The sequence below is a fragment of the Asterias amurensis genome, chromosome 7 (assembly GCF_032118995.1).
Source record: "Asterias amurensis chromosome 7, ASM3211899v1".
NCBI lineage: Eukaryota > Metazoa > Echinodermata > Asteroidea > Forcipulatida > Asteriidae > Asterias > Asterias amurensis.
The window spans coordinates 13,722,658-13,749,356 of record NC_092654.1 but is presented as its reverse complement, the minus strand read 5'-3'; the positions used below and the strand labels follow the sequence as shown (position 1 = coordinate 13,749,356).

Below are 26,699 nucleotides of genomic sequence, written 5' to 3'. Positions count from 1 at the left end.
AGTTTCATGCACATTGTGTACACAACAAAAGAACAAAAATTGAAATGAATCTTTACATGGGAAACACGATACAACCCATTTCATTACTCCAAATCAGATGTGGTTTATAATAAATTAACCACCAGACACTTAATCCACAAGGAGCCCATTGAACAGAAATTTCCATAAGTGTTACTTTACATCATGAGTGCTGTTTACTACAGTGTGAGACTAGTTCGTGTACGTACATCGATAATGGGACAGCTGTACGTACACGTACATACAGAGTTGAAACATGTACTTACAAAAGATACTGTATTGTTTCGTAAACTTCTTTTCAAAATGTGTTGTGCAAATATGTGTACTGGTACGTGTGCATGAATGCTGCCAACGAGAGTGCCCAGTTGAATATATATAGGATGTTATAATACCGGTAATCTAACACAATACTTTCTACTTATTCACAAAACCACTGTAATCAATATGTCACTGCCGCGATAATATTTCCCCGGCTTAGTTACACTTGGGTCTGATGATGATTACATTGGGGGAGAGAAAAAAGAAAGACAGCAACACAAGGTCTGTCGGTATACATTACCCTACATGTGTTATGTACCTTTAGCCTTGAGAGTGTTCAAGAATGGGTTGAATGGCGCCATGATTTCTCCACCGTTTGAAAGAAATCCTCCAAGGTCCTGGAGGATTATCGGCAGAAAAACGGGTTAAATCCTTGCCCCTCCGAACAAAAGCAAAGGGGTTAGCTTCAAACGTTTTTTTGTTTTGCGTGTTATTATTATCCAGCCAGGTATCCGTGTCGTCTCCTTTGCGAGTCACGGGGAAAGGACGTCTTGGAGGGAAAAGTGATAGTCACAGAAATGAAAACCTCAGGAAATTAGAAATACATAGAAAGCGATCGTAGTTTTATCTCGTCGAGTCCTCAAGACATGATTCTCCGTGTCCACTCTGTGTTTCAGCATGTGCAGAAAAACAAAAAAACCTCATTTAAATTGCGAGTAATTTAAGATCAAGGAACCATGGCATACTCCATCAACTAAATTGTGCTGGCATCTCTATAAATCTGCGAGTAGGCCTTCTGGACAGGATGATTTCTTCACTACACACTAGCAGTAACAATCAAAACTGCTCGGTGCGTATGTTAATCCCAAAGAAGAAGAAAATAAAAGCTTGCAGATGAAGGAGAATATATTCATGAACACACCCACGTTTTTTTGTGTGTGTGTCCACTTCAAACAGTTCTTACTATGCAGAAAATTACGCAGTCCGGTCAAGAATGTTTGACAACACACGTATGCATGCGCAGAGAGCACCAACCCGCATACTGTAGATAGTGGAGTTATGCGTGTAGTATCGGCATCACTAGAAGCAATCAATACGAGAAATTCTGGTTTTACATGCACATTTGTAGAGAAGAGAACAGCAATGAGGTCATGTAGTGATAACTGTCAAATCATAAACAGCAAAGAGCTAACCCATTCACAGTAACCTATGCTCTGACGATCAGCAATGTTTTTATGGACTGGCCGAGAGAAGAAGAAGAAAAAACTTCTCCTGAGGCGCTGTTCAACTCAAATCTCTCCAGTGAAAACAAGTTGGACTCTTTGTATTGTTTGGGAGTTTGGGCTGATGGACGGCAGGAGCCACATACAGCAACACAGCTTCCCTCCTCAATAGGCAGTAACTGACTGGCTGGCACTGCTGGATGGACACTGTTGTGAGCCAACACAAACACTGAAGCCAATGCTATAAGGATCTTAGGATTAATGCATAGTGGGTCCATGCACACCTGCTATGGCTCAGCGCCCACTTGAAAGACAGGGGAAGAAGAAGGCCACACTCTAACAATGGGGCGGTTCAATTCACTGGGCATCCTTGGGAGTTTGGGCAAACCAAAACGCACACACTCCAGCGTGCCAATACAAGGCGCATAGAGAATTGTTATGGGCCCCCCCCTGAGTGGGGTGCACCTACTTCTTAAGTGGGTAACACCCACCCGGTCCTGGGCCAGGGACAGATACCCAATGGAATGGATTCTGTCAGTTCGGACAAAAGGCCCCCCCTGCAGACTAGGGGGCTCTTTGTGTGTCCCCTTTACAATCAACCCCAATCATTCACTTCTTTTCACACCTTTGCTTTGACATGCAATGAGACGTGCCAAAACAAAATGCAGGAGGCTTTCACGTGAAGAAGGTTCTCCTCTTTCTTTCTTTTTTGTATCGCCTAACTCCGAGTTAGTTCCTCCTATTGAGGAAGATTCTAACGCGAGTGTCCATCCATGTATTGAACGGATGAATAAGCTGGCAGGGCTGGGGACCGTAAACAATAGGGTCATGTGAATGGCTCCCCCGAGGTAATCGCCTTAGTGAAATCAATCGGTCATACATGGTCCAATTTTACCAATCCCCCCATCAGAATGCCGAGGTGTCTGGGGCCATTGTGCGAGGCGTTGAGCTATTTGCCTCCTGTATTCAGTGGGTTTCTAATAATCTAAAGCGAAAGAAGAAGAAGAAGAAAAAAACCGAGCCGGACCTTATTTTTTTCAAAAGCTTGGTGGGTTGATTAACATCGGAGAATGCAGGTGGGATACAGGCACCATGGAGACAGGGGACAGAAGGGGGTGGTGGTGGTGGTGGAGTGGGCCACTTGTGGTACCGGGGAGAAATGGTGGATGCATCTCGAGTCCAACTGAGTGGTTTCAAGAGGCTCTATTTGGGAGGAAGCTGCTGAATGCATCTAGGGCTCTTGACAGTTTTTGAGGTGGGGCTTGGCACGTTGGCGCAAGGCCATGGGAATATTTAGCAGCAGGGTACATACTCTAAAAACCCTGTTTTAAAACGTCTTCCTGCAACTCTGGAGAAAGAACCACACAAAGGGATGGGAAAGCAACATTAATATTTTTTCTTTTTTTGGGGGGAGGGGAGCATACATGTACAAGCATTCCAACTATCTTGTCACAAAGATCCAACATTACATCAAACCCTGTGGAAAATTGTTAGTGGTTTTTCAATTCTTGGTAACAGACCCAATTAATAACACTAACAACTTTCTAGATTTGTTTTTGTTTGTTAACTAAGCATTCATTCTAAATACAGAGATTTCAGAATGTCGGAATAATAGTCAGTACTCAATGTTCTTGGAAGTATTTCAAAACTGCTTTAAAGTACATTGTGTATTTCAAACTACATGTACACTGTACAAAGTTGTTCATGTACACCAGTTTTCGTTTTTAAACCACAATTTTCAATTTTTCTTTCCTAGGTGCGTTACTTTATTTTATCTCTTATTCGGAAACCCTCACTTCTATTTTCCTCTGACCTATTTTTGTTAAAGTTCCTTTCTAACAATCTAACAATTTCTCATTCATGTTTGATAACTTCACAACTAAGGACAATTAATAAAAAAATTGATTAAATGTACTTTTGGAAAACACCTACCAAGCCTTCACACACAAGAAAAACTACCACGAGAAGAAAAAACCCCACAAGGCCCCTTTATCCTTTTTCGGCGCCTCTTTCTTGTATTTCCTTCATTTTCCTCCTGTTTCCCCCGCCCAAGTGACCCCCTGAGAGCATCTAGCTTGATGTCTTGCCACGAATCTCTGGGATTTGCATTAAATGTGTGGATGTTTAGCCCCCAGAAACAAATACGAGTAACGAACTCAGGTGATAAATCCGGCTCAGTGTTAGGGCTGGAATTTTCAGTGCCAATGACCTAGTGGCGCACAGTGTCGGCCAGGTGTTTTGCCAATTATACAATCGGGCCCATGTTTGTTATTTTCTTACTCAAGGTTTTTTTCCGTTGCACTTCCCCTGATAAAAAAAAAATAAAAAATGCAAGAAGACTGATGTGGTGGGACAGTTGAAATTTTGTGTCATAGTTTCCTCATAAATCCAAGAATTATGAAAGTAAAAGCTGGACAAGTTTTGAGATGTTCCCCCTTTCATCATATCAAAAGTTGATAAGAATTAGACAGTGCAATCTCCATAAAACATAAGATTTTCTGATTTCTTCCATTAGGCTGTGTACAAATCGTGCCTGCAGGAATTCCAGGCTCTGTGGCTCTTTCGTAAACATATGTTGTCACAGGTCACAGCGTCTTGAGTGAGGAAATGCTTAGCTGAAAAATGTTAGGGACTGAGCAAACAAATGGACGCAGGCGTGATATTTGGCCCTTGGGAAAAAAGTAGGATTTTTTGTTTTTGAGTACAGTAAATGTACATTGCACAAAGGCTGACCAAAATATGGTAAAGAATTTACAGACTACCACAAATATTGCTGATTGTTCTGTGGGCCAGAACAAAAAGATCAGATTTATTTATTGTCCTTGTTAAAAAAACATAGAAACTTGACATCCACTGGCCAAATACAAACTTGTATACAATCAATATCAAAACTATATAAACTAGATATGATTTCATTTGTGCACAAATGCAGGGCTGTTTCGTTAACAACATTTTTAAATTTCTCAAAAAATAAGAGAAGTTAGATTATACAAAGCAACAAAAGATCCACACATTTAAAAAATGCAGTCAGCCAAAACATTGCCAACCGGTCACATGGGACATCAAGACAACAACAGGCAGGAAGAAACACCCACCAAATAAAAAGATCAAGGATCAAAGTTAAGCAGGAAGAACTACTTCATTTGGAGTGGACACAAGTACCTACATGTATCGTAAATGTACATGTTCAGTATGTAAATTCCATGAGGAAAAACTTGATCACTCCTGACGCAACATGACTGTACACCAGTGACAAGAACACACTGTGTAAAGAGAAACTTGTATGCAACTTTATAATCTGTCAGGCAGCCAAGTTCCTTTAAGCTGCAAAAACTGAAACGGAGCATGCACAAAATGACACCTGCTTCGTTGACAATAACTACTATTTGTTAACTTGACAAATTTGATTTGAATAGTTTGTGGTACTTACATTACGTTCTACTTGTCCGGGCTACAACAGTTATAAAACAAATCCAGATTCCATATGAACAAAGACACGTACATGCAACAAAGACTAATACGCAAATGATGGTGGATGGAGAGGGCTTATCTCAACACGTGTACAAACTAAGACAGCATGGTGGATGGTACGCAGCGACAGGAAATCTTAGTCTGCGGTGGAATTGAACGGAAGGAGGGGCTGTGCAGTGTGTATTATGAACATACGTAATACACAGGGAGGGGGTAGCCTGAGATTTTCTTTTTTGCCCCCTTTTGGAGGGGCAGTGGCAGGGGGAGTGAGGAAATGCTTAGCTACTTTTTGTACTTTTCAAAATTTAAAAGTATTTTTTACTCAAATCACAAAGAGTGAGCAATTTTTATCAAGAGTGAAGAAACCGACCTCTCTACGCAACATTTCCTGTAGATAAAACAAAAATGGAAACTCCCCTTTTAAAGCTACTACGTGTACATTTTGTTACGGTTGGAATTAGATAAAAACACAAGTTTAAATTTAGCTTGCTGATTATGAAGTTCAGAGTAGAACTGTTTTTTTTTTTTTCTGTGAAATATTTCCCTCTTTCATATTTATGAAAACTTTTTCTTATTCTGAAAAACTAAAACTTCAACAGCTGATTTTGATTGTTACAATAAAAATTAATTGCAGAACATGTTCTCACAACTCACAAAACAAGCCCAATTTTTCACAGTTTGTAATATATTTCATGTATGGTTGATCAACCAAAACATGAACACCGTCTGTGCCTATTTCGTCAGCTCTTTACCAATTCTACACAACACCTTTAAAATCGCCCTGCCGAAAATGACAAATGCGTCCAGCCCATCCAGTTGACTGAAGAGCATGTATTGTATACATGTTAATTGTACAGGAATTATGATTCACGTCATAAGCGATTAGTGTTTGGCATGAATTGCGGAGCCTCCCTGGGATCTTGGGCAATATAATTTGGAGTTTCAGAACACAGACATTTTACCATCTGGACCATCCACGCTTAGTGATCTCGGCGAACTTGTTTTTAATTTCATACATTTTATTATAGGCAGGCATAATATTTGTTGCTCAGAAGACAAAAGTAGGAATATTTTACAAAGTAAAAGGGCTGACCTGCAGTACACAATGTACATTTACATGTGGTGTATGCTGTTAGACATTCCAGGCTATTTAATCACAATTTTTCAAATTTTTCCAAGGGCAAACTAAATCGGAAAACGGACTCAAGAAGAATATCATGCTTGTTGTTCAGGTAGGTTAGGTAGCTCGATGTCCGATTTGGAGGCCAGTACGAACGTGGGGTAATTATCAGTGCCCACGGTCATCCTGGAAAACAAAAAAATACGCCACTTGGATGAGCACACCGGGGTCGACCCAGGGAAGTTAATCGAGCGCACCCAATGTATAAGTCCTGTTAACATTTCTGATTTTTATTACAATAACAAATTCAAGCCCTACATATTCATAAAAGTAGAGCATTCAAGGTTACAGGCAATAATATTTAAAACAAGGTAAGCCGTACTTATGAGCCTGCAGAAAAATCCCAAAATGTGACCATTAAATTTAAAGGAAAATTTCAAGGGCTGATTGTTTGGTTGAAAACTATAATGAATGGGAACGAATGGTCTGTAAGACCGTACTAAATTGGTGGCTACAAATACAGCTATGGCTGTAGAAAAATTTATGACAATTTTTCACCATAATGTGACCATAAAATTTAAAAGAAAATTTCACAAGCTGACTGTTTGGTTGAAAACTAATGTAAGATTGGTGGCTACAACTAGCTCTACATTTGCATGACTGTTGATAAGGATCCTTTTCTTCAATGCCTAATGATGCAACACTCCAGCCGTAGCCAGAGCTGTAGCCGCAAATTCTGACACAGCTTAACTCTTACTACAAAGCAACGATCTGTAGCAACCCTTTAACATGAGACATGACATGAAGGAAGATACACAAGTTGAACATTCTAACAGGTGCACATGTTGGCTGTGTTTCTAGAGGCATTTCCCCCCTATCCTATAATATTCCACCCCTTCCCACTGGGACAAAAACAACTCACTTAAGACGCTGTACCTGAAATCCTAGATCTATACTAATTATGTGAAAAATTTGAACAAATTTAGGCCTTAAATATATGTACAGGCCTGGAATTACACATAGACCATGGAGGCCATGACCTCTGTCATGTTGTCTTGGTCTTGGCCTTTGCAAACTTTCAAAAGTTACCAATGTCACGGCCGAGCGGTTAAGAGCACCGAATTCAAACTCTGGTGTTTCTGATCAGCAGAGTGTGGGTTCGAATCCCCAGCCGTGACACTTGTGTCCCTAAGCAAGACACTTAAAGGAACACGTTGCCTTGGATCGGACGAGTTGGTCGTTGAAAAGTGTTTGAAACCGTTTGTTATGAAATGCATATGGTTAGATAGATAATTCAAAAGTAGACTACATGTATAACGATCCACACAAATTTGCCTTGAAATTGCATGGTTTTCCTTAAAAAATCATTTTATGAACTCACAACTATATGTGTTATGCTAAACTACATGTGTACCGCCCTGATGTACAACATGTACGAGAGAGTTTATCAAAACAATGAGAGGTCAGTGAACCACCTTGGCTGCGAGGAAAATGTAGAATATTTGCTGCAGCTAGAAGCCAAGACTCAAGTTGCTTGTGAAGATGGCGTCTACTGGGAACTATCTATTGCAGTAGGTCATGTAGGTGTACTTTGCATACGTACTGAATATGTGCGAAGAAAACTACAAAAGGGTCAAACAGACTTGGTTTAAAAATCAGCTTTCACTTAATTTAAAGGCATAGTACACCTTTGTTTTTTACGGTTCGATTGTTTTAATTCTAGATATAAATGCGTGTAAAAATAACACGTCAAAACTTCATTCAAAAGGTAGTCTTGTTTTTGAGATATTGCCGAAAAACCAGAGCGAATATGTTCATGCAGAAAGAATCGTCCCTAATAATTAGTAACACATGAACCGTCTCCATCGTTTTTACTAGAGTTTATAACTAAATAGTTCAATGAAATTTTTAGAAATAATTGTATGGTGTTCTGCAAGGAAGGGAATTGGAAATCTTGCGGAAAAAAAGACACTTGTCCCTTCAAAAATTACAGAAGTAATGGAACAGGTCAATAGAGGCCATTCCCGAATCAGATAAAACCATCCAGCCATTTATCACCAATGTACAAAAGTATCGCAAGTGTAAAAAAGTGCTTCAATTTGTCATCAGGCATGCATAAGAACAATTCTCCATACCTTGACTGTCGTTCAGGAAGGTGTCCCCATGTAACGAAAAGTGAACGGAGCTTCATCACATTTTCCCTGAATTTACATCAACTCTCAATACTATACATCTGTTAGGAAATCAGTAGCTAGAAGTGAATGCATTTCCATCAACAGATCCGTGCTGATTATTTTTTTTTTTAACAGAGACACACCTCTTTGGCTTGATGATGAGCTATAACTCAATTGTTTCGCAGCAGGAAATTTCCCGAGATAATGATACTAGGTGACGGGTCATGTTGTGATGAATCTTCTACTATAGGGATGTCGCGTCCAATATCCCCTAACAGGACTCATAATTCAAAGTACGTGTGATGACAGATTCATCTCAATGACCAATAACTTATCAACCAAGTTATGATCGGGTTAGACATCACGCCTAATTAATGATGCCCTCCAATCACAGACTGTACGAAGAAAGAAAAAACGCACAAAATCACCTGTCAATTGTCCACCGACAATAACAATAAAAAAAAACATACATTCGACGTGATCAAGTTTTAAGCGAATCACTTATGACTTCATCACTGTTAATATTTTTCTTCTGCAGCGATGTGAAATGGGCAGGAAACGTAGCCATTTGTCACGCACCAGAGCTCTAAACGCACGAGCCGAGCGATTGAAGCACGGATCGTCCGCTGCTGATTTGAGTGCCGTCGGAGGTATTGTGTTACCGTCCCTCTGCCCCGGATAGTCCCAACGCGGGAAACATTATCAGTGCTGGGCATCTGCCTTTAATTATTATCATCACTCGCCCGAGTGTGCACTATTCCAGAACAATATGAAATAGGTCAAGTGGCATTTGGATTGTGAACATTTCGTAATGAATCCATTTCTGGAGGTATGTCGTCGTAGCGATGGTTACATTTTTTCATGAATTGGTCACGTACCGGCCCACGGGGCATGATACTATCTCTTTTTTTTTTAGACATTCATGCAGTTTTAATTCAGGTTGGTTGCGATCTTCACACATAATTAAACTTTTCCTTTTCCACATTCATTTGTCTCATGCTTGGAGCCAATAACAACTTTTATAGTACATCGATTGTTCCGGCACAAAGACTAGTGTCGGCTTATTCTACAAAAGTCCACCACGTATACTTGAGACACAATCATATTTTTCTTAAGTTTTAATCACTGAATTTCATCAGCGATGAAAATATGGTCAACCTGATTTTAAATGTTAAGAACGATTAATCTCAAGTATTTTTTGTTTAAAGTTTTTGTTAAGGTATGGCGGACGTGATAGGAGTGTACTGTTTGGTTTGGGTGTATACACACAAATTAACCCAAACCTTATAGCGTTGCTAGCATTGTGTACACCATACCTCAAAAAGGCGCATCTTTTTTGTACAATTTGCTGTAATTTAAGAACTTCAACGTGCAGATGCGTACATTGCAAATCTGAAAGAAGAAAACATTGTGGTTCAGCTCCACGAAGATAAACACTTGGTCAACTTTAAGAGGTGAGAGTCTTTTGTGGGAAACAGCTCACACACCCCATTTAGGCTTGATCCAATTCCTCTATTGTATCCCCTATCACTAAACAACTGAGCCCTAAACCTTTCCCAGTATAAAGTGGGTTAAATATACAAATGTACATTCACAGCATGCAATCTTAAACACTGTGCGCGCCAGAAACAGAAAGTACTTCGTACTCGCACCACAAAAAAAAGGAGTGCAAGGAAATATTAAATTACCCAGTTATTAACCTACATGTGTGAAGTTGTAAAGCAACATCCTTTCACATGTGTAGAGCTACGGTTTCACTTAATCCCACGACTACAAAAACTCCATAAGGTTGACTCAATTATATTGTTCACGTCAGGGTTTTTTCTTCTTCTCACCTCACTGTTTACCCAAAAAAAAGAGGGAGGATGGAGAAAGGGAAAAAAAAGGCAGAGAGTTTGAGAAGGAGACAGGGGTACCTACCATCAATGCTCCCCTTATTTTGTTTATTCAGTACATACTGTCTTGAAACGCATGTTAGGGTTTTTCGGTTTCCCTTGAGGGGGTCTGGGGAGGGCATTGTCCTAGCACCTGGAGACCCACAGAATTAAAAAAAACTCTAGACTATATACTCTGAGCTTTTGGATGACTATAGGACGTGGAAATGTGGGCATTTGTGCAATTCTGCCGGCAGTTGTTGGAAGGACACAGAAGAGTGGGAGAGAGAGAGAGAGAATTAGAGAAGAAAAAAAAGTGTTTTCTTTAGGGGTCTGGTCTTATGAAAACGTTGGGAGAGCTGCTACAAAATGCTCGACCCCGAAAAAAAAGAAGTTGTTTTGGAAGGGACCTGTAGGGGCCTTGGGCACCGGTACGATGGAAGTTATTTGTGTAGGGGGGTGAGAAGAGGGTGAGCAAAACAGGTGATTTGTTGAAAACGTGGTGTTTCAAGCGGGGGTTTTTTCTCTTCTTTTTCCTTTCTTGAAATCATTCTCCGCAAGTTGTACACAGTTGAGCCCTAACAGTAAATGGTACAAGAAAATTATAATGGCTTGTCAGGCCTGTATGGGGTTTTTTTTGAAAGGGAAAGGGCACCAAGGCATCTTCTCCTTGGTAAAGGGCTCCCATGAGGGAATTCTAAATTTCTACTGGAGCATTTCAAGGGCACCAAGGCAATGACCAGGGGGCATGGAGGCAATCGCCTTTGTTGCCTCCGTGAAGCATCAGGCCTATCACATGTAATGCATCCTCAACTGGTCACAACCACAAAACAAACGTCGACTAAAAACTACTGAAGAATAAACACTACATAACATGCAAGTACTTTTAAATACAAAACCATTTATCCTACACAAACAGAATCATAAACAAATCTGACATTTCATCAAATTTGTTTTCACTGCGAGTATCAAGTTTGGAATGACAATTGAGAAGATTGACCACCCTTGTGTTCGTGTACAAAGTACAACCATGGTCTTTTCCTACATGTACGTCCATGGTACACACGACACATGACACCAACATATAAAAGTAACAACCTATCATATGAAAAACAGTTACACGCCTGCTTTTCGATTACAGAAATGAATGTATTGTTTTTCGCATTTAAGAATTATTCATAATACAAAAGAAGTTGTAGATTTTTTATCAATGCGAGTATCACGTTAGAAATGGCAGTTGTGAATGAAGATGGACCACTCTTGTGTTGGCGTACAAAGTACAACCGACACATGACAAAGTAACAACCATTCATATGAAATTCTGAAGAAAAAAAAACATGCCTGTTTTCGATTACAAAAATGAATGTATTGTTGTACTACGCATTTCAGAAATCATCATACGACAACAAAAGTTGTAGATTCATTGTACACGTGTTCTCAAAAACCTTACCTTTCGGAAAACTGTATCCAATCAACAATCAACGAGAAGATTACACAATCACTGATCAGTATGTTCTGCCTTCAGTATTTCAGCGAAGTTGTCTCTCTCTTTTTGTCCCCCCTAGTTGAGACGATCCCCTCACACAAGACACCTGTCAGCGGCTTTGCTGTCACTCACACAATCCACCTCTTGTTCGCTCCGACTTCCATTCCCACACACAACAAATCCAAAATCAAAACTCAATCCATCCCCCGAACGAACGACGCACTTAACACTCTGACCCGGTAGCCTTATTCAGCACATTTTTCTTCCATTAACGCCTAAATGCATTGCATTGTAATCAGCAATATATGCTATGGCCAGGGGGGGTGAGCAGCGCAAAAAAAAAAAAATCAAAATCATGCCAAACAATTTCCTGTGTAGCTGACGTTACAAGTTGAGCGGTGGCCGGGCCGGGCACTTATTCACTTCAGAGTAGGGTGATGAACACGCGCATGTTTTAATTTCCCCAAACTTGTTATACAGTATGCAAGCCATTTACACTTTTATCCAGCACTTGTGACTACTAGTAGCAGAACATGTACCTTCCATCCGTTGGCACTGACTCAACTGCCACACACACACACACGCTACAGCAGGCAGGTCGTAGCCGTATACCATCTTATACGAGGGCACTATTTCAAAATATACTGTGCACATACTTTGAGCAGTCACTGCTACACATAATTTAGACTCAACGTGTGTGCCTGATCATCGGGGCCCAGCTAATATTCATACACAAAGAACCTATGTATATTACTCCACAAGTTTTGTCAAGGTTCAAGAGACCTTTTAAATCAACCAGAAATTCAATAATCGATCTTCAGAAATCATTCCGGTACAACAATTCTTTACCCAGTAAAAACAATATTTGCGCATATTAGTTGAATGATGAATGAATTAAATGCTTAACCTTGTTGCATATAATCAGAGTGACACTTAAGTATTTGATATTAATAATAATTGTTTTTTCTATAGAGCTTTATCTGCAGGCATCTCAAAGCATTTTTTTTTCAAGACAAGTTTTTTAAGCTTTTGAAATAAAAAGATCCCTTTATGCAGCACCTTATAAGAGTTTACAAGGTGCAGTGTCGCATTCATCCGTCACGGCAAGAAACACTGGAGCAAAGAGTTTCTCTTAGAAATACATGTTTGAGTTTAACAGGGTTCTCTAACGTGCATTACACAACACACTGGGCTTACAGCTTTACCTGTTTACAAAGCAATTACATTAAGCGTCTTGCTTTAAAGGACCCAAGGGTCAAGACCGGGACTCAAACCAATATATTATTATCTGTATTTTATAGATGTGTATTATAAATATGTATTATGGTTTTTTTTTAAATACAATTTTACAAGTATCACCCATCAAGTACATAGTCAGCAGACCTGATACTTCGCGGTGGCAAGAAAGGCGAATGCCTCCATGCCTCCTGGTCACTGCCTTGGTGCCCTTAAAATAATATGCTCCAGTAGAAATTTACAATTTCCTCATAGGGTGCCCTTTACCAATAAGAAAATGCCTTGGTGCCCTCGCCCTTTCAAAAACGCAGCAAACAAGCCTGAGTCTGTACTCAGTAGTACTCAGTAGTCACACACAACATACTGTACACACCTGCATGTGCAGTATGTGCCAGCCTGTACATTTTCAGCATGGAATTTTTCCCTGGCGACCACAAAGATAGGTTGAATAGTGCATGCTAGCCATTGCTCCGACTGTAAAGCAGTTGGGACAGCCGGTACTTTGCCTAATGGAGCGGAGTGTCCCTCGTGTTATGATCTGTGCTTCAACAGGTTGTGCATTGATACATGATGCTGCAAATATACACTGTTACCGGCCGAATAGATATAGATGGGAGGGAGGAGTACATCAGAGCATGATCAGAGCTGCTGACATTTGCATCTTACAATTGAGGAGATTTTTGTACAACAATTGAGTAGGTTTTTGTACAAGAATCAGAGAGATTTTTTGATAAGAATAAGAGAGATTTTAGAAATTACATGTATGTCAACATTTTAGGGGAAAAGTTTCCTGAATTAGCGTGATTTTCAAATGTTTTCATCAGAACATGGACAATTTTTTTTATTTTTTAGAGAACTTTCTGCAGCATCAGGGAGGTTATTTTACACGTAAAACTTTGATTTCAACATGTAGCCCAGTGCTTGTTCTAATTTGTAGTATTTTTTAATGTGTCAGTTTTGATGGTTAGATGGCTGAGGCGTGGCCTCATCATGAGTTGTTATACCTCGGTAACAAACTGTGAAGTTTGATTGGTCGAGAACCAATCTTGGAAATTCCAGGCCCTGCCATGTACCAGCTGACACTGATAGATCCCTGTTCTAACTCTATCAACCCCCAAGATGATTCACCCAGGACAAAAATATTATGTACTGTACCCAAAATACTGTCACTTCTTATTATTGCTCAAATCCACTTTAGGGTGGGGGATGCCACATTGCAACACAGCATTGGATCAAAACACTGCACATGTCTTTAAAGGCAGGGTAGACTTTTGGTCATTACTCAAGTAGTTAATGGCCTTAAATACTTACTTGGAAAAGTGAACTGGAGAGTTGTTGATATCATAACCGACCCCCTTTGAAGTAATGTAGTTTTTGTTTTACAGAAAGAGGTAGGTTGTCAGTTTTCACCCCATAATTTTAATCAAAGAAAGGCTTCAGAAGTACTTTTTTTTTCCATCAATTTTTTCTTGCAAATTTGATGAGACACCGGTCTTTGTCAAATACTAGCATTTAAGAAACATACCCTGCCTTTAAATGGTCATCTGTCAATGGTGTAAGAAAAATGTAACATACAGTTACCGGTAGTTTATTTATTTAACGATTTGAAATAATAAGGGCACTTCAAAAAAGTAAACTTCAAATAAAAACATTGTGACACCTTTTGACTCTTTAAAATTGATTGAAAAATTAGTACCATGTACATTGTACAACAGGAGGCTTTTAACAGTTTCCTGACTTTTTTTGGTACTAACAAAATCGGAAATCAAACTAGGAAAAGGGGAAAATATTATGCCTACATTGGCATGCATCTTGTGGTACAAGAAAATTGAGCAAACTACATTCTTGCTAACCACTTAGTCATGTCTCTATAAAAAAATTAATGACTGTACATTGTTCTCTGTTTCTTAACAAATTTACCAAGCCCTCTCAAAAATCTGGCTCATCACCAAAGCGAAAACCAATAAAACCTGACATTAAACGAGAAAGAAAAAGTCTGTTTTCTAAAAAAAAAAAAAAAATTAAAATAAAAAAACACACTTAAAGGTCAAGATAATCACAAATATCTGGCTCATCACCTAAGCGAAAACCAATAAAACACGACATTAAAAAAAAGTGAAAATCTGTTTTCTCAAAAAAAAAACCACTTAAAGGTCAAGATACTCACAAATATCTGGCTCATCACGAACGTGAAAACCACTAAAACATTAAAAAAGTGAAAATCTGTTTTTCAATAAAAATAAATAAAAAAAACACTTAAAGGTCAAGATACTCAACCTTGGCCCGAATAGTTAACAAGGTGTATGATTGGCAGATTCTGATCTCCGCTTCACGGGATCCTACCAGGAACCCCGGTAAATAAACAGGCCTCTAGCGACCGGCCAGGTGCGAATTTTTAACTCCCCTGAAAGGAACATTTAATTGGCAGTTTGGCCGCAACAAAGGCTGGGTACACTTCTACATTTCACTGCACTGGCTTGCATGGACTCACATGTAAAGCGGGGCGTACACATTTCATGCATGCATGCATATATTGGGGGGGGGGGGGGTAGCAATAGATGATTCAGATTTGGGGGAATATTATGCATAGTCCCGAAAAAGAAAAAGGAGTTTAAATAATTTGTTGCAATTAACCTTATGCCAAGGTTGCCAACTACAACACAGGATGAAGTGAGCATGTGTATCGTAGGAGTTTAATATTAAAAACTTAAGGCTAGACTAAAGTCTAAAACTCTTTGTGAAATCCACCCCTGGCGAAAAAAACTTCATGGCATAGGAGAAAACCAATTCTACTCACATGAATTCAAACCAGTATTAACAGGAGAAACGTGTTCGATAAGGCCACCTCCAAAGAGAAACATTTATTGTAAGAAGTATCAGACAGTCATAAAAACACCACATATATGCATCGAGGCCTATACCAACATTACATGTAGTATTTTATTGAGGCCAAGCTTACAAAATGAGACAACCATAAAACTGAGCCCACTCCAACAAGGCCAAATCATCAACTTTGCCTCATTACTGAGTTTACCACCTAATAAAAATTCCAAGTAAAATGTACTGCATGATGATGGGTGATGGGGGCCCTTCCCAACATAGCACCAAGACTCTGGAATTCACTTCCTGAAGAACTCAAGGGAAATTGGCAAACTCCAAGCTGGTAACAACCAATCTCTCTCGTACAAACATTGGTTCAACATCTACGATTACTGTTCCTTGCTCTAGATGCACAAATCAAAAAATTGTGATACAGTAACTAGACGACAATGAGAATAAAGAGTATTAAAAATGACAATTTTTTTTAAAATCTTCTTTGGTTTTCTGTCAAAATAACGGAACAAATATGAACGAGTCAAAAGATGTTAAAATTTCTAAGTGCGAATAGAATACACATTTAGGTCTGTGTACAAAACATTGAGGTACAATTATATGCCTCAACTTACTAGTACATGTGTATGGCATGGCAAAGGGACAGTGCATAGTATACATTGTACCGTGATACCATTGTACATACTTGCATCCACACGCGTTTCAGATAAACTTACAGTTGTACAAACGTACTTTATACAGCAAATAATGTACCTTATGTCAACAGATGGAAAATGTGAATACATCCTGCAACATTAGACTATGCAAGTGGCACATTTGAAAGGGGAAAAAAAGGAGAAATAAGGGAGAGAAAAAGACAACACATATGTAATGTCTAGTTTAACAAGTAGCTTCTGACTACGATTATACAGTAGGGGGAAGAAACGTCTTTGGAACTCCAATTCTTTATGGTGCTGTATTTGGACAAGTGCCCAGGTATCTCGAGGGCCTTTCCGGTTTCCATGGAAACGGGTGAAAAAGCTGGGGTTTAGAAGCAGTTTTCTGGCATTTTGATGTTGGGAAAGAAAGGGGGACGGGAATTGGAAATGGAACACCGAGTACAAGTGGGGAATTCATGGCGTGTTCAGACATGTACCCAGATGATTTCAAATACATTTGAATACAGTGAGGATAAAAACTGAAGAAAAGAAAAAAGAATGGACAAAAACCAAACCCAAAACAACAACAAAACTGAATAACAGCAGCTTCGTATCCCAAATGGTTAAGTTGCACTTTTGCAGTATGTCAGGCTGTTGCTACACAGAAGTTACTTGAATTGTTTGATGTTTAGGTTTAAGATATAAAGGAAAACAGAAAAACAACTGGAGTTGTTCCATACATTCATCCAAACGTGGCAAGGAAAAGCATGCACACCGCCAAGGTGCCAGCGCACCAGAAAATTGGAATAGCTTATGACCTTGCAATCATACAAGTTTGATTTTTGTTTTAGTTTGAATTTTAACAAATTGTTTCATTTACATAAATTAGAAATTAACAACCTGCTTTGGGTACCGTAATTTTCGGATTATAAACCGCGGTTTATATGTTGATTTTGACATTTTTTTGAACTCCTGCGGTTTATTCTCCGGGCGGCTTGTAAGCCGACGTATAAATATTTAAGAGAAAAAAGGGCATTTTTAAAAAGAAAGATTGTTTGTAAAATATTCTAAATAATTTTTTCTTAAACGAGAACAAAAACCTGCCTGTGTGATGACAAAAACCTGTTGAAAATCCCACCACAATTGTATTCCATGTTTCCTTTGTAAAACGTTTATCAACCGCCCTCAGCTAGCTAGCTCCCCATCTCAGCGCAACTCGGGTTAGACTAGACTGGTGCCTGTCTATTTATCCTAGTGATCTCTACATGCTGACGTCAGACATTCAAGCTATACTCGTGTCTCAGCGAAATAGACTCGTCCCCTGTCTATTTATCCCACGATCTTTATATACTGACGTCAGACATCCAGGCTACGCTCGTGTCAGCCAGCGGTTTCTTCAGCTCAACCACGCACACCGCAACAGCAGAATGGTGAATGGACGGACGTACGCAAAGAACTATGCCGCTCCGGGGGATCAAACAAAACGTTTTCAACCTACCCTGATTGTTGAGTCCAGTAACATTGGGAATTTTATTTCCAGGCGGCGCAAATGCGAGGGCGTAGCGCAACCCGTCGGCGAACATCGCTCAAAACGGTGCCACCAACATCCGTTGTGCAATCTCAAGATTGAGCAGCGCAATTAACAGATTGCTAGCTTTACGAACTCGCATGTGTGTACATGTGCTTAATGTGCACGCTGCATGATACATTACTACATACACACACGCTACGTCCGTCCGCCCGTCCGTCGTTGCAATAATCTGTTGTGTGGATCCTCGTTGTGGGACTACAATAAAAGGGAGGGAGAAACACCGGCCAACCAGTTACCACCCTACTTTAATTCCCTTATTGAAAGACCCATTTCAACCTTATTTCCCGTCTACTCCGATGTTTAATAAAAGTGAATCCCCTGTACTTGTGATTACGCAAACAATAAGGTAGCGCATTTTGATTCATTACTAACGCTATACAATAAAAGTGAGGGAAAAACTTTAGCCGTCCCCATTGTTATTTCTTTTATATTTAAAAAAATAATCCTATATATACATTGTAAACAGAAACAAAAGTATTTTTATTTCTTTTTTTCTATACCTTCCGCCCGGATAGTAGTTAAAAAACAGAACAGTTCTTTTCAGAACATCCCGGGCATCCGATCAATCTACTTTGCGGTAGTAGAATAAAGAAAGACAGTTCTCTTAGAACAAACTCTGCCTGGCAACTAGATACATACATGGTGTTATTGCAAACCAAAAGTATAGAGTTGATATCATAGAATTTTTTTTTGAATCAAATTCTTAAATCGTTTTTGCTACGCGCAAAATTAAAATAGTCTATTGCAGACAAGTTTACGCTTGTGTATATTGCAAGCCTTGAAGTTCAATGAACTCCACTCTTGAAGGGGCACAGCGATGTTCCTCTGGTAAGGAGCATTTTCTATGTAGGAAAATGTGAGTTTGCTTTGGAACCTTGCAGAGGGCACCACAGCAAACCCAATTGTATGAAGCTGCTTTGAGCAGAAAATACCACTTAACAATCGTCTGCTAAACAGAATTGAGCAGGATACCAGTCACAAATTGTACATGTGACATGGTAGTTTGGCTGGTAACCTTATTCCAGTAAGCATAATTTTGTTGTACTTTTTGTGTTAAAAAAAAAGTAGCTCTATGAAATTGGGCCCGGGGCACCGGGGCAACTGCTGTGAGTGCCTTGGGTCTATCTCGAGACCTTAGATTGGTGTTGAACACCTACAATGAGCACTGACTCATTCCCAGTCTGTGTGTGTGTGGTTTCTTCTGGCTTTGAAAGCCATCAGTCAAAACTGAAAGGGTACCGCTCTGATTCCTTTTTCTTAATATCCCAAACACAACAACTGGGAAAAGTACATGATCTCGCAAATGAAAAAAACAGATGTTATAATACATTCTCTGTGGACTGGGTGTGGGAAGGGAAGAAAGGGGGGATCGGTCCTCTGATGTGAACAAGTGTTCGGTTCAGGACTGGTTCATCAGTCGGAACTTGGCCTTGTCCTGACCTCGAGGGCACTCTGCAATGTGCGAAGTATGCTCATTTATAACACCCAATCTCTACCGGTTCCTCCCCTCCGGGGCTTGAATGGGACAAAACCCCCTTTCAAATGCCAGCTAACCCAGCTAAAGTATTGTGCATATAGGTTGGGGGGTGTAGAATGGTAGTTGTGAAAATTCCAAAGGAGACCCTTTGTAATAATCATCAAAGGCCCTTGGTAAGTAGAAAATCGTCTTAAATTTCTTCTGTCCAGGACGTAAAATGGATTGCCGACAGTTTGTGAGGAAGCAGATCTTGTGTTTGCATTACAAAAGGAAAGCATATGGAAGGCTTTTTTTTTTCGTTCTTTTTTCGTGTCAGTTTTTTTTCTTCTTTTTCTCAAACACTCTGAGGGTAAGCTGTACTTTTTTTCCCCCACACACGAGGAAGAAATCTTCATCATCTGCATACCATATTGTATTCAGGGGGAAAAAAATCAGAAGAAATAAGGGTAGTGCTTGTTCTGGATGGAATACATGTCTTAAGATGTCAGCTTTCATTCAGTTGTTAATTGGTACATTGAATCATTTCCTTGGGGAGTAAAACACTTCACAGAAACGCTGAACACAATTTACACTTGTTGTAAATAACTTGTACTTCAGGGAATAAGATTTTGTTTTAAATCATCTGCTTTTGTTTTAGGTGTAATGTGTTCAAAGTATTGTGTTAATTTAAAGTTTTAGGGGGTAGCAATATCAAAGTATTGTGTTGATTTAATGTTTTAAGGGGAAGCAACATCAAAGTATTGTGTTAATTCAAAGTTTTAGGTGTAAACATCTTCAAAGTATTGTGTTAATTTAAAAAGAAACGCAACCCTACAATTCTTTGAATTGAGCTCCTCCAAGTCAATTAACAAAAGACTTCAATGGGTGTATGGCAAACTTGGGTATGATCCCTCATCCCTGGCACATACAGTACGACGGTCACAGGCTAAAAGACATCCGACTGGCATCCCCTCACAATATCAAACAAAATAGGAAAACACCGCTAACAATGTGGATAGATGGGTGAGGTGGCAGAGCGCCGGTATGTTAATCAGGAGGGCGCAGGTTCAAATCCAGCTCCAGTATATATATTTTTTTTCAACTCAAATATCTGATGAATAATGGTAGGTGACTGACCGATAACCTGATGAATTTCCTCATCATTTGTTGGCGCTGATCTCACATTCAGGGCCCAATTTCATAAGGCTGTTTGACAAATTTCTTTGCTAAGCAAAAATAAAGTGGGGCACCAGTCACAATGGTGTAAACTTAATGTGATTTTGGCTGGTAACCTGTTTCTGTTAAGGAATACTTTTTCTTTTTGCTAGGCAAGTTTTTGGGCCTTATAAAATTTGGCCCAGGTCATTTCCTGTTTTGTGTTCCATTTCTGTGAACACTATACATAGTCTGCATATATTACAATATAATATTTTTGTGTAGGTTTACACAAAAACTAATTTCCTCAGTCAAAACGAGCAAGCTTGTATTGAAATATAAGACAAACCTCCAAAATCCCCCCCTTAGTTGAAAAGGGAATGGATGTACATTACACAAGACTTTTTCTCACCGTTTTTCTTCTTCTAAATAACCAAAAATGAAATTGTGAACGGAACCACAGGTTATGTGTCCCTTTACAGTTTCACAAACCCAACTTCACAAGTTAGAAGAATGCAAAAAAACTGTTGACAAAAGAGTGCACAAAATCTGCCTTGTTATTTTTGGTGCAGTGTTGTGATCTTCCCTGGGGCTTTCGACATATTATCGCAGGTTATCAACCTAACATAGTAAGAAGGAATTGAGGAGGAAAAGGAGAAAAAAACAGGAAGGGGGGACACCACAAAAACAAATTTAAAATATACCTGAAAAAGTGTGGCTGATTTTCTATTTCGATTTTATCCTTTTTTGCACCTGGGGGAGACTTTGCATGGTTTTTTTCTTTCTCTTTCTCTCTTTCTAAAACCTCATGGAAGGGAAGGGAGGGGGGGGGGGGTTGAAATAGAACACTCAATAGGGCACTTCTAAAGGTTAGGGACTTTTTTGAGTGTTGATCTGCCAGGAGTGGCAAAGAGGCCAACACGAGGTGACAAAAACACATTTCATGGCCTGTGAATCTGAACAATTGATAAATTAGGCGGCATAAACCCCAATCATTATCAACAACAGCTTTCACGGCCATAGTCTCACCCCCCACTTTTTCCAACAAAACAAGGAAAGAGAACTAACTAACAAAATTGTTGTTATTGTGTAAAAAACCTAAAATAAACTGTTATTTTGTCTCAGAGAATTAGGGCTAAGAAAAGCAGTTTTGAAAATAGTAAACCATGAAACTTGTTGTCCATGTAGCCTTCTTTGTTCTTACAATTTTGTAAGTGTGGCAGTATTAAGAATCAGCAAATGAAACTGTTATTGCTGTCTTTTCCAAAGTTTTACTTGCTTGGCATTCAATTTATTGGAATATTCACATTTTGTTACAAGATGTTTGTGAATTTCTTTTCGCTATCGCTTTGTTCACAAACATATTTTTTCTTTTTTCTTTTCTTGTCAGTTCTTGTATGTTTCACATGAAGGAGGTTTTAAAAAGAAAAGAATTTCTAGGAAGTTGGAAATTTGTCTTTTTTTTTTTTTTTTACTTGAACAATGTTTTTTTTACACTGGCCACGCTATTTAACTTACTTTTAACACAAACCATTTTTGATGATTTTTTACAAATTTGTCTTAGGCATTTTGGCAATGGTATACCAGGATCCCAAAACAAAAACTATCAAAACTTAATACGACATATTACACTGTAAATATGTAAATGCACGCCATGGTGTAGTTCTAATCCTTCCAGTTCACAATGGTCTTTTGGGTTCACTGAGCTGATTAAGCCATCTTTGTTTCTGTAAGTCTGTCAGGATATTAAAAAAAAAAGGCTTTGGTCATGGTTTAAAGAGACTGCCTGAGTCATTTCTGGTAGATTTCCTCCAAAATGACCACATCCCCTGGGTCAGCTTACAGCAGATGTGAAGTGTCAGTGTTCACAAGTTCACCATATTGTTGTTCTCTCTATTTAGAGCGTACATGTACGTACAGTGGATGTACGTACAGTGGATGTACGTACAGTAAATGTACATGTAGCTATTGCACTGACACTGCTGTACATTAAAAAGGTCAAATCAGGGCAGGGTATCAAGGCCTGATTTCAATTAGAGCTTCTTAACCAGAAATATTTCCATTAGAAATAAAATTCTGCTAAGATATTCTGCTAAGCAAAAATATTGTATACTGAGAAATGTATGTACAATTTACCTCCATGGTACAATGAAGTACATATATAGATAGGTATTTCACTGACGTACTTTGTACTCGGGGTCAAATCAGGGCATGGTATCAGGGCCTGATTTCATAGAGCTACTTAACCAGAAATGTTACCTTTATAGAATTTTTTTGGGTAAGCGACAATATTGTATACTGAGAAACGCCATTTGGCTGGCGCCCATATTCTGATAAGCATTTATTTTTTCGGGGGGGGGGGGGGGGGGGGCATGTACTCATGATTTTTTCCACAAGAATGGTCGAACGGCCAAAAATTCTGTCCCCTTGCTACATGTAAATACAATTTAAGTGATAGTATTGCTTCGAGTTACAAGTCCCACAGTGATGGAAGTGAGCCATAAAACATCAACCACTGATAATGGAAAAAGCTGTCAGAAAAAGCTTCTCTGGGTCGACCCCTCAGTGCTCACTCGGGTGAGCCCCTGAGCCCCTGGTAATCGAACGATCACACTCGCCCTCTCTTGGTGCTGGCATGCTCCTCAGGTCACCTCCAAGTGACCCACTCCACAAGCAGGGCACTGGGGGCTGACCCAGGTGAGCCCCGTCAAAGCTATTTGAACGTACCGGGGCAGACCGGGTCGACCCAGGGAAGCTAAATGAACACACCCATTATGTATGTAAACTGGTCCCCCTAAAAAAAGTAAAAGGCAAACCCTGATTGCATAGTGGCCAATGATAAACGTGTTGCAAAGACACCCCTTTCACACTATTAGGAAAGAGTTTTTACACTCATTCGACAGTGAGTCTCTCTCATTAACCACACTAACAGACAAACAGTAGCCAACCGTTTCCCGAATGTGCATACATGTACAACAAAACATGTAGACACTGTCCAGTAATATGCAAACCAAATTAGCTCTTTTATTCATGAACTTATTTTGCATTCGTAAAGTATGGATCTCTCTTAAGTACAGGAACTGAAATTTACACTGCTTGATTCTGTTTGCACGTATCAACTACTGCAAACAATGTGCGTCAACTTTGCCGCACAATGCACACTGTCGACATAATACAATTTTTATACACACACAAAAAAAGCGAGAAATGAGTAATTGATCTTTGTCTTCAATCATGTAAAGACAAAGAGGTAAAAAAAAAGTATCAGCATTCTGGTAATTCTTTTCTCAAATGTCAAGTTCTCCTGAGGGGCCTCCTCATTACGCATGATAACTACATCATTATATGATTGGTCAGGAACCAGCGCCGGCCCAAATCAAATCAGCACTGTCCCTTTGGTGTTATGTTAGAGAGTGCCGGAGTTTATCAGTTTCCCATCCGAGGCAAAATATCAAAGGGTGAAAACAGGGGAAAGACGGCGATAAGGTCTTGACGGGGAAAAGTCTTCTCAGCAATGGTTGGAAATAAGGCGGAGGAAGGAAAAAAGGTAATGACAGTTAAAAAGAGAAAACAAAATCAAGATCCGGAGGGAGGCGGCACTTGCCGTATGCTAAAAGTGGCAGTTGTTTCGACCCTAATCGATGCTGATCAATTATCAGTCAATATCGGGGGAGCACACAGAGCAAGGTACAGTAAGTGCTGTTGGCACTGGGAATGGGACAATTACTAACAAACCGTGTGGCACGTATTCCCTAATTGTTTTGCCTAAGGTTTGCCGATTCAGGTGGCTGTTAACCTCATTTTGGGGTTTTCTCCCCTCCCTGTTGCTATGGCGTTGCTATGGCGATGGGAACACAGATGGCAGTTAACCTTATTTTGGCTTCTCCCCGAACCCCCCTTGTTGCTAAAACTGCATCCAAGCAGGTATCCCCCCCCCCTTCGTGTTGGCAAGAGGTGTTTTTCAGCTGACAGATATAGGTCGGTCGTTATTGTCCAGGGCGACATTGCCCTGCGAACCGATTGCAAGATAGTTTGTATCAAATCACGGCAGAATAGCCATCCGGGGAAGTCCGACTTGACATTTTTTGTTTTCACTGAAGTTAAACGGTATTTTCAAATAAAATACCCCGATGTATTGGCATCCTGCACTGAGCATCATGAAGAACCTCTTTCACAATGACAGCTCTAGTGTACATACATTAAAGGAACAACATAATTGGTAAGAAAAAAACTCGTCTAAGATCACAGATTTACATCAAACTTACACATTCTAATGATGATAGTAGAAAACATCCCTTGAAATATTTCTGTCTGAAATGTCATGTGATGAGTTTTATCGCTCAGTCAGCGTTTTATTATTCTCTTTTTTTATTTTATGGTAAGCAAAATGTATAATAATTTTTTTTAACTATTTTCTCGTGACCCAGATGGCCAATCAATCTCAAACTTCTACAGGTTTGTCAGTTGATGTATATGGTGGATTACATTAAAAGTGCTTTCACTACCAACAACTGTTTTGTTAGCAAAAAACAACTTTGTAATGTTCCTTTAAGCTGTATAGGAATTCGCCTCTGTAACAAATTGTTTCAAAAATTGGAAGGAAATGTCAAAGGAAGCACTCTGTCTTTTCGTTCATGATGACTCTCTCCTGTTTAGGTCTCGGACACTTGTAGTGTGTAAGAACCACATCTCTTCGCTCAGGATTACCCATCCTGCACTAATTCCAATGATCAATCTCTCCCTTGACTTTTGTTGCCTTCTTGCTGAGCTGATGTTAAACAGCTACTTGAACGGAATTTTATAACGGAAATGCTATTTTAACTTGTTCATATTGCGTTTGTTCACCAATTAAATTCAATTTTGATATATGTGTACACTCAATTTTTTCGCAATTATTGATTAAAAATTCAGGCCCCAACCTCAAGATGTTGAAAAACTAAAAAGACTTCTGCCATTGACGGCGCGCGTCAAAAAGACAATGCTTTGACGTCATGACTGGTAGTTTGCATTGTTACCTCCACTCTGCAACAATGCAGCTAAACAAAGGAGCTTTTCGCGAATCTTTCAGAAAAGTGCTGGATAAGGGTATACAAAATGGCTGTCTTTTTACACAATTAAAATCTATTTAAATAGTCATATGACTCAATTTCCTTATAGCGAAAATATTTTAAGTGAAATTCGGCAAAGTTCACGACTTGACATTTTCGTTCAAGCAGGTCTCTAAGAAATGAAATAAATGGCACATTGACTGGAGGGAATAATTTTCAAAGCGCAGTGATCAAGTTTCGTTTGAATTGCACTTGCCGTTATCATAAAACTGTACACACGCAGTGTACAAAATGTTCTGTTCATTTATGAACGCTTATCAGACTGTACACTTTCAAATTTAAGATGTATGGAAGAAGTTCATCTGACAGTCCTTGAGCATTCTCCTTTGAAAGACAACTCTTCTAAATCACATTATCTCAACTTAATTGATGCAACCTATAAATTAATCTTATGATCTTGAAAACTTAGAATTCAGTTTCGGCCTGTCAGACATTAGGTTGTGTTACAATCTAATTCAACATCTGGTTTATCTCAAGTCCTTCATGTGGACGCATACATTTCTTTTTTTACTGCAGACTAGAGTGTTCATGCATGTATAGGAATCACTTTGTTAAATTAATAATATCCTTAATGTATTGATAATGGCGCACTAAAACTGGGTTGGCCTTGCCTACAGCACATGGTCTTTATATTTATGTTCATATCACAAAGAAATTTATGTTTATGTGGCGTGTCGTCTCTCTGGTGGCTAATAAGTCATCAGGGTGTGGGTTCGAATCCTGGTCATGACACTTGTCTCCTTGAGCAAGACATTTGTGAGAGAAGGGATGGGTTGCGTGATTGAATTAGCTTGGTTCTCCACATAATGAACTTTGCAGCACAGGCGGTAATTACTCCCCAGGGAGCTGAGATGGTTTAAGGAATGGAACTAAATGGCCCGGTGACTGGGGGGGGGGGGTGGTAATAATGTTCGAAGCGCAATGATCATTTATTTTGAACTGCGCTTGCCGTTATCATTATTCTGTACATTCAATTCAATTCAATTCAAGAATACATTTATTTCCATACTCTCATAAAAGAACTCTCATACATATGGTGTACATGTAGAAACAGTGTCC

General features: G+C 39.3%; 1 protein-coding gene across 3 annotated transcripts in view; it reads right to left on the bottom strand.

Moving 5' to 3' along the window:
- LOC139939509 (activin receptor type-1-like) overlaps positions 1-26,699 on the bottom strand; it is a 73,297-nt gene that overhangs the window by 18,745 nt on the left and 27,853 nt on the right. Inside the window, exon 1 of one of the 3 annotated variants that reach the window (XM_071935478.1) lies at positions 11,589-11,854. The exons of 1 other annotated variant lie outside the window; for it this stretch is intronic. Coding sequence is in view for 1 of the 2 variants with exons in the window: in XM_071935477.1 (XP_071791578.1) it covers positions 596-638 (43 nt within the window). In the remaining variant the exon portion in view is untranslated. Of the gene's footprint in view, positions 1-595; positions 1,720-11,588; positions 11,855-26,699 lie in introns of those variants that run through there. One more of the 3 variants, XM_071935477.1, reaches the window with a different exon arrangement.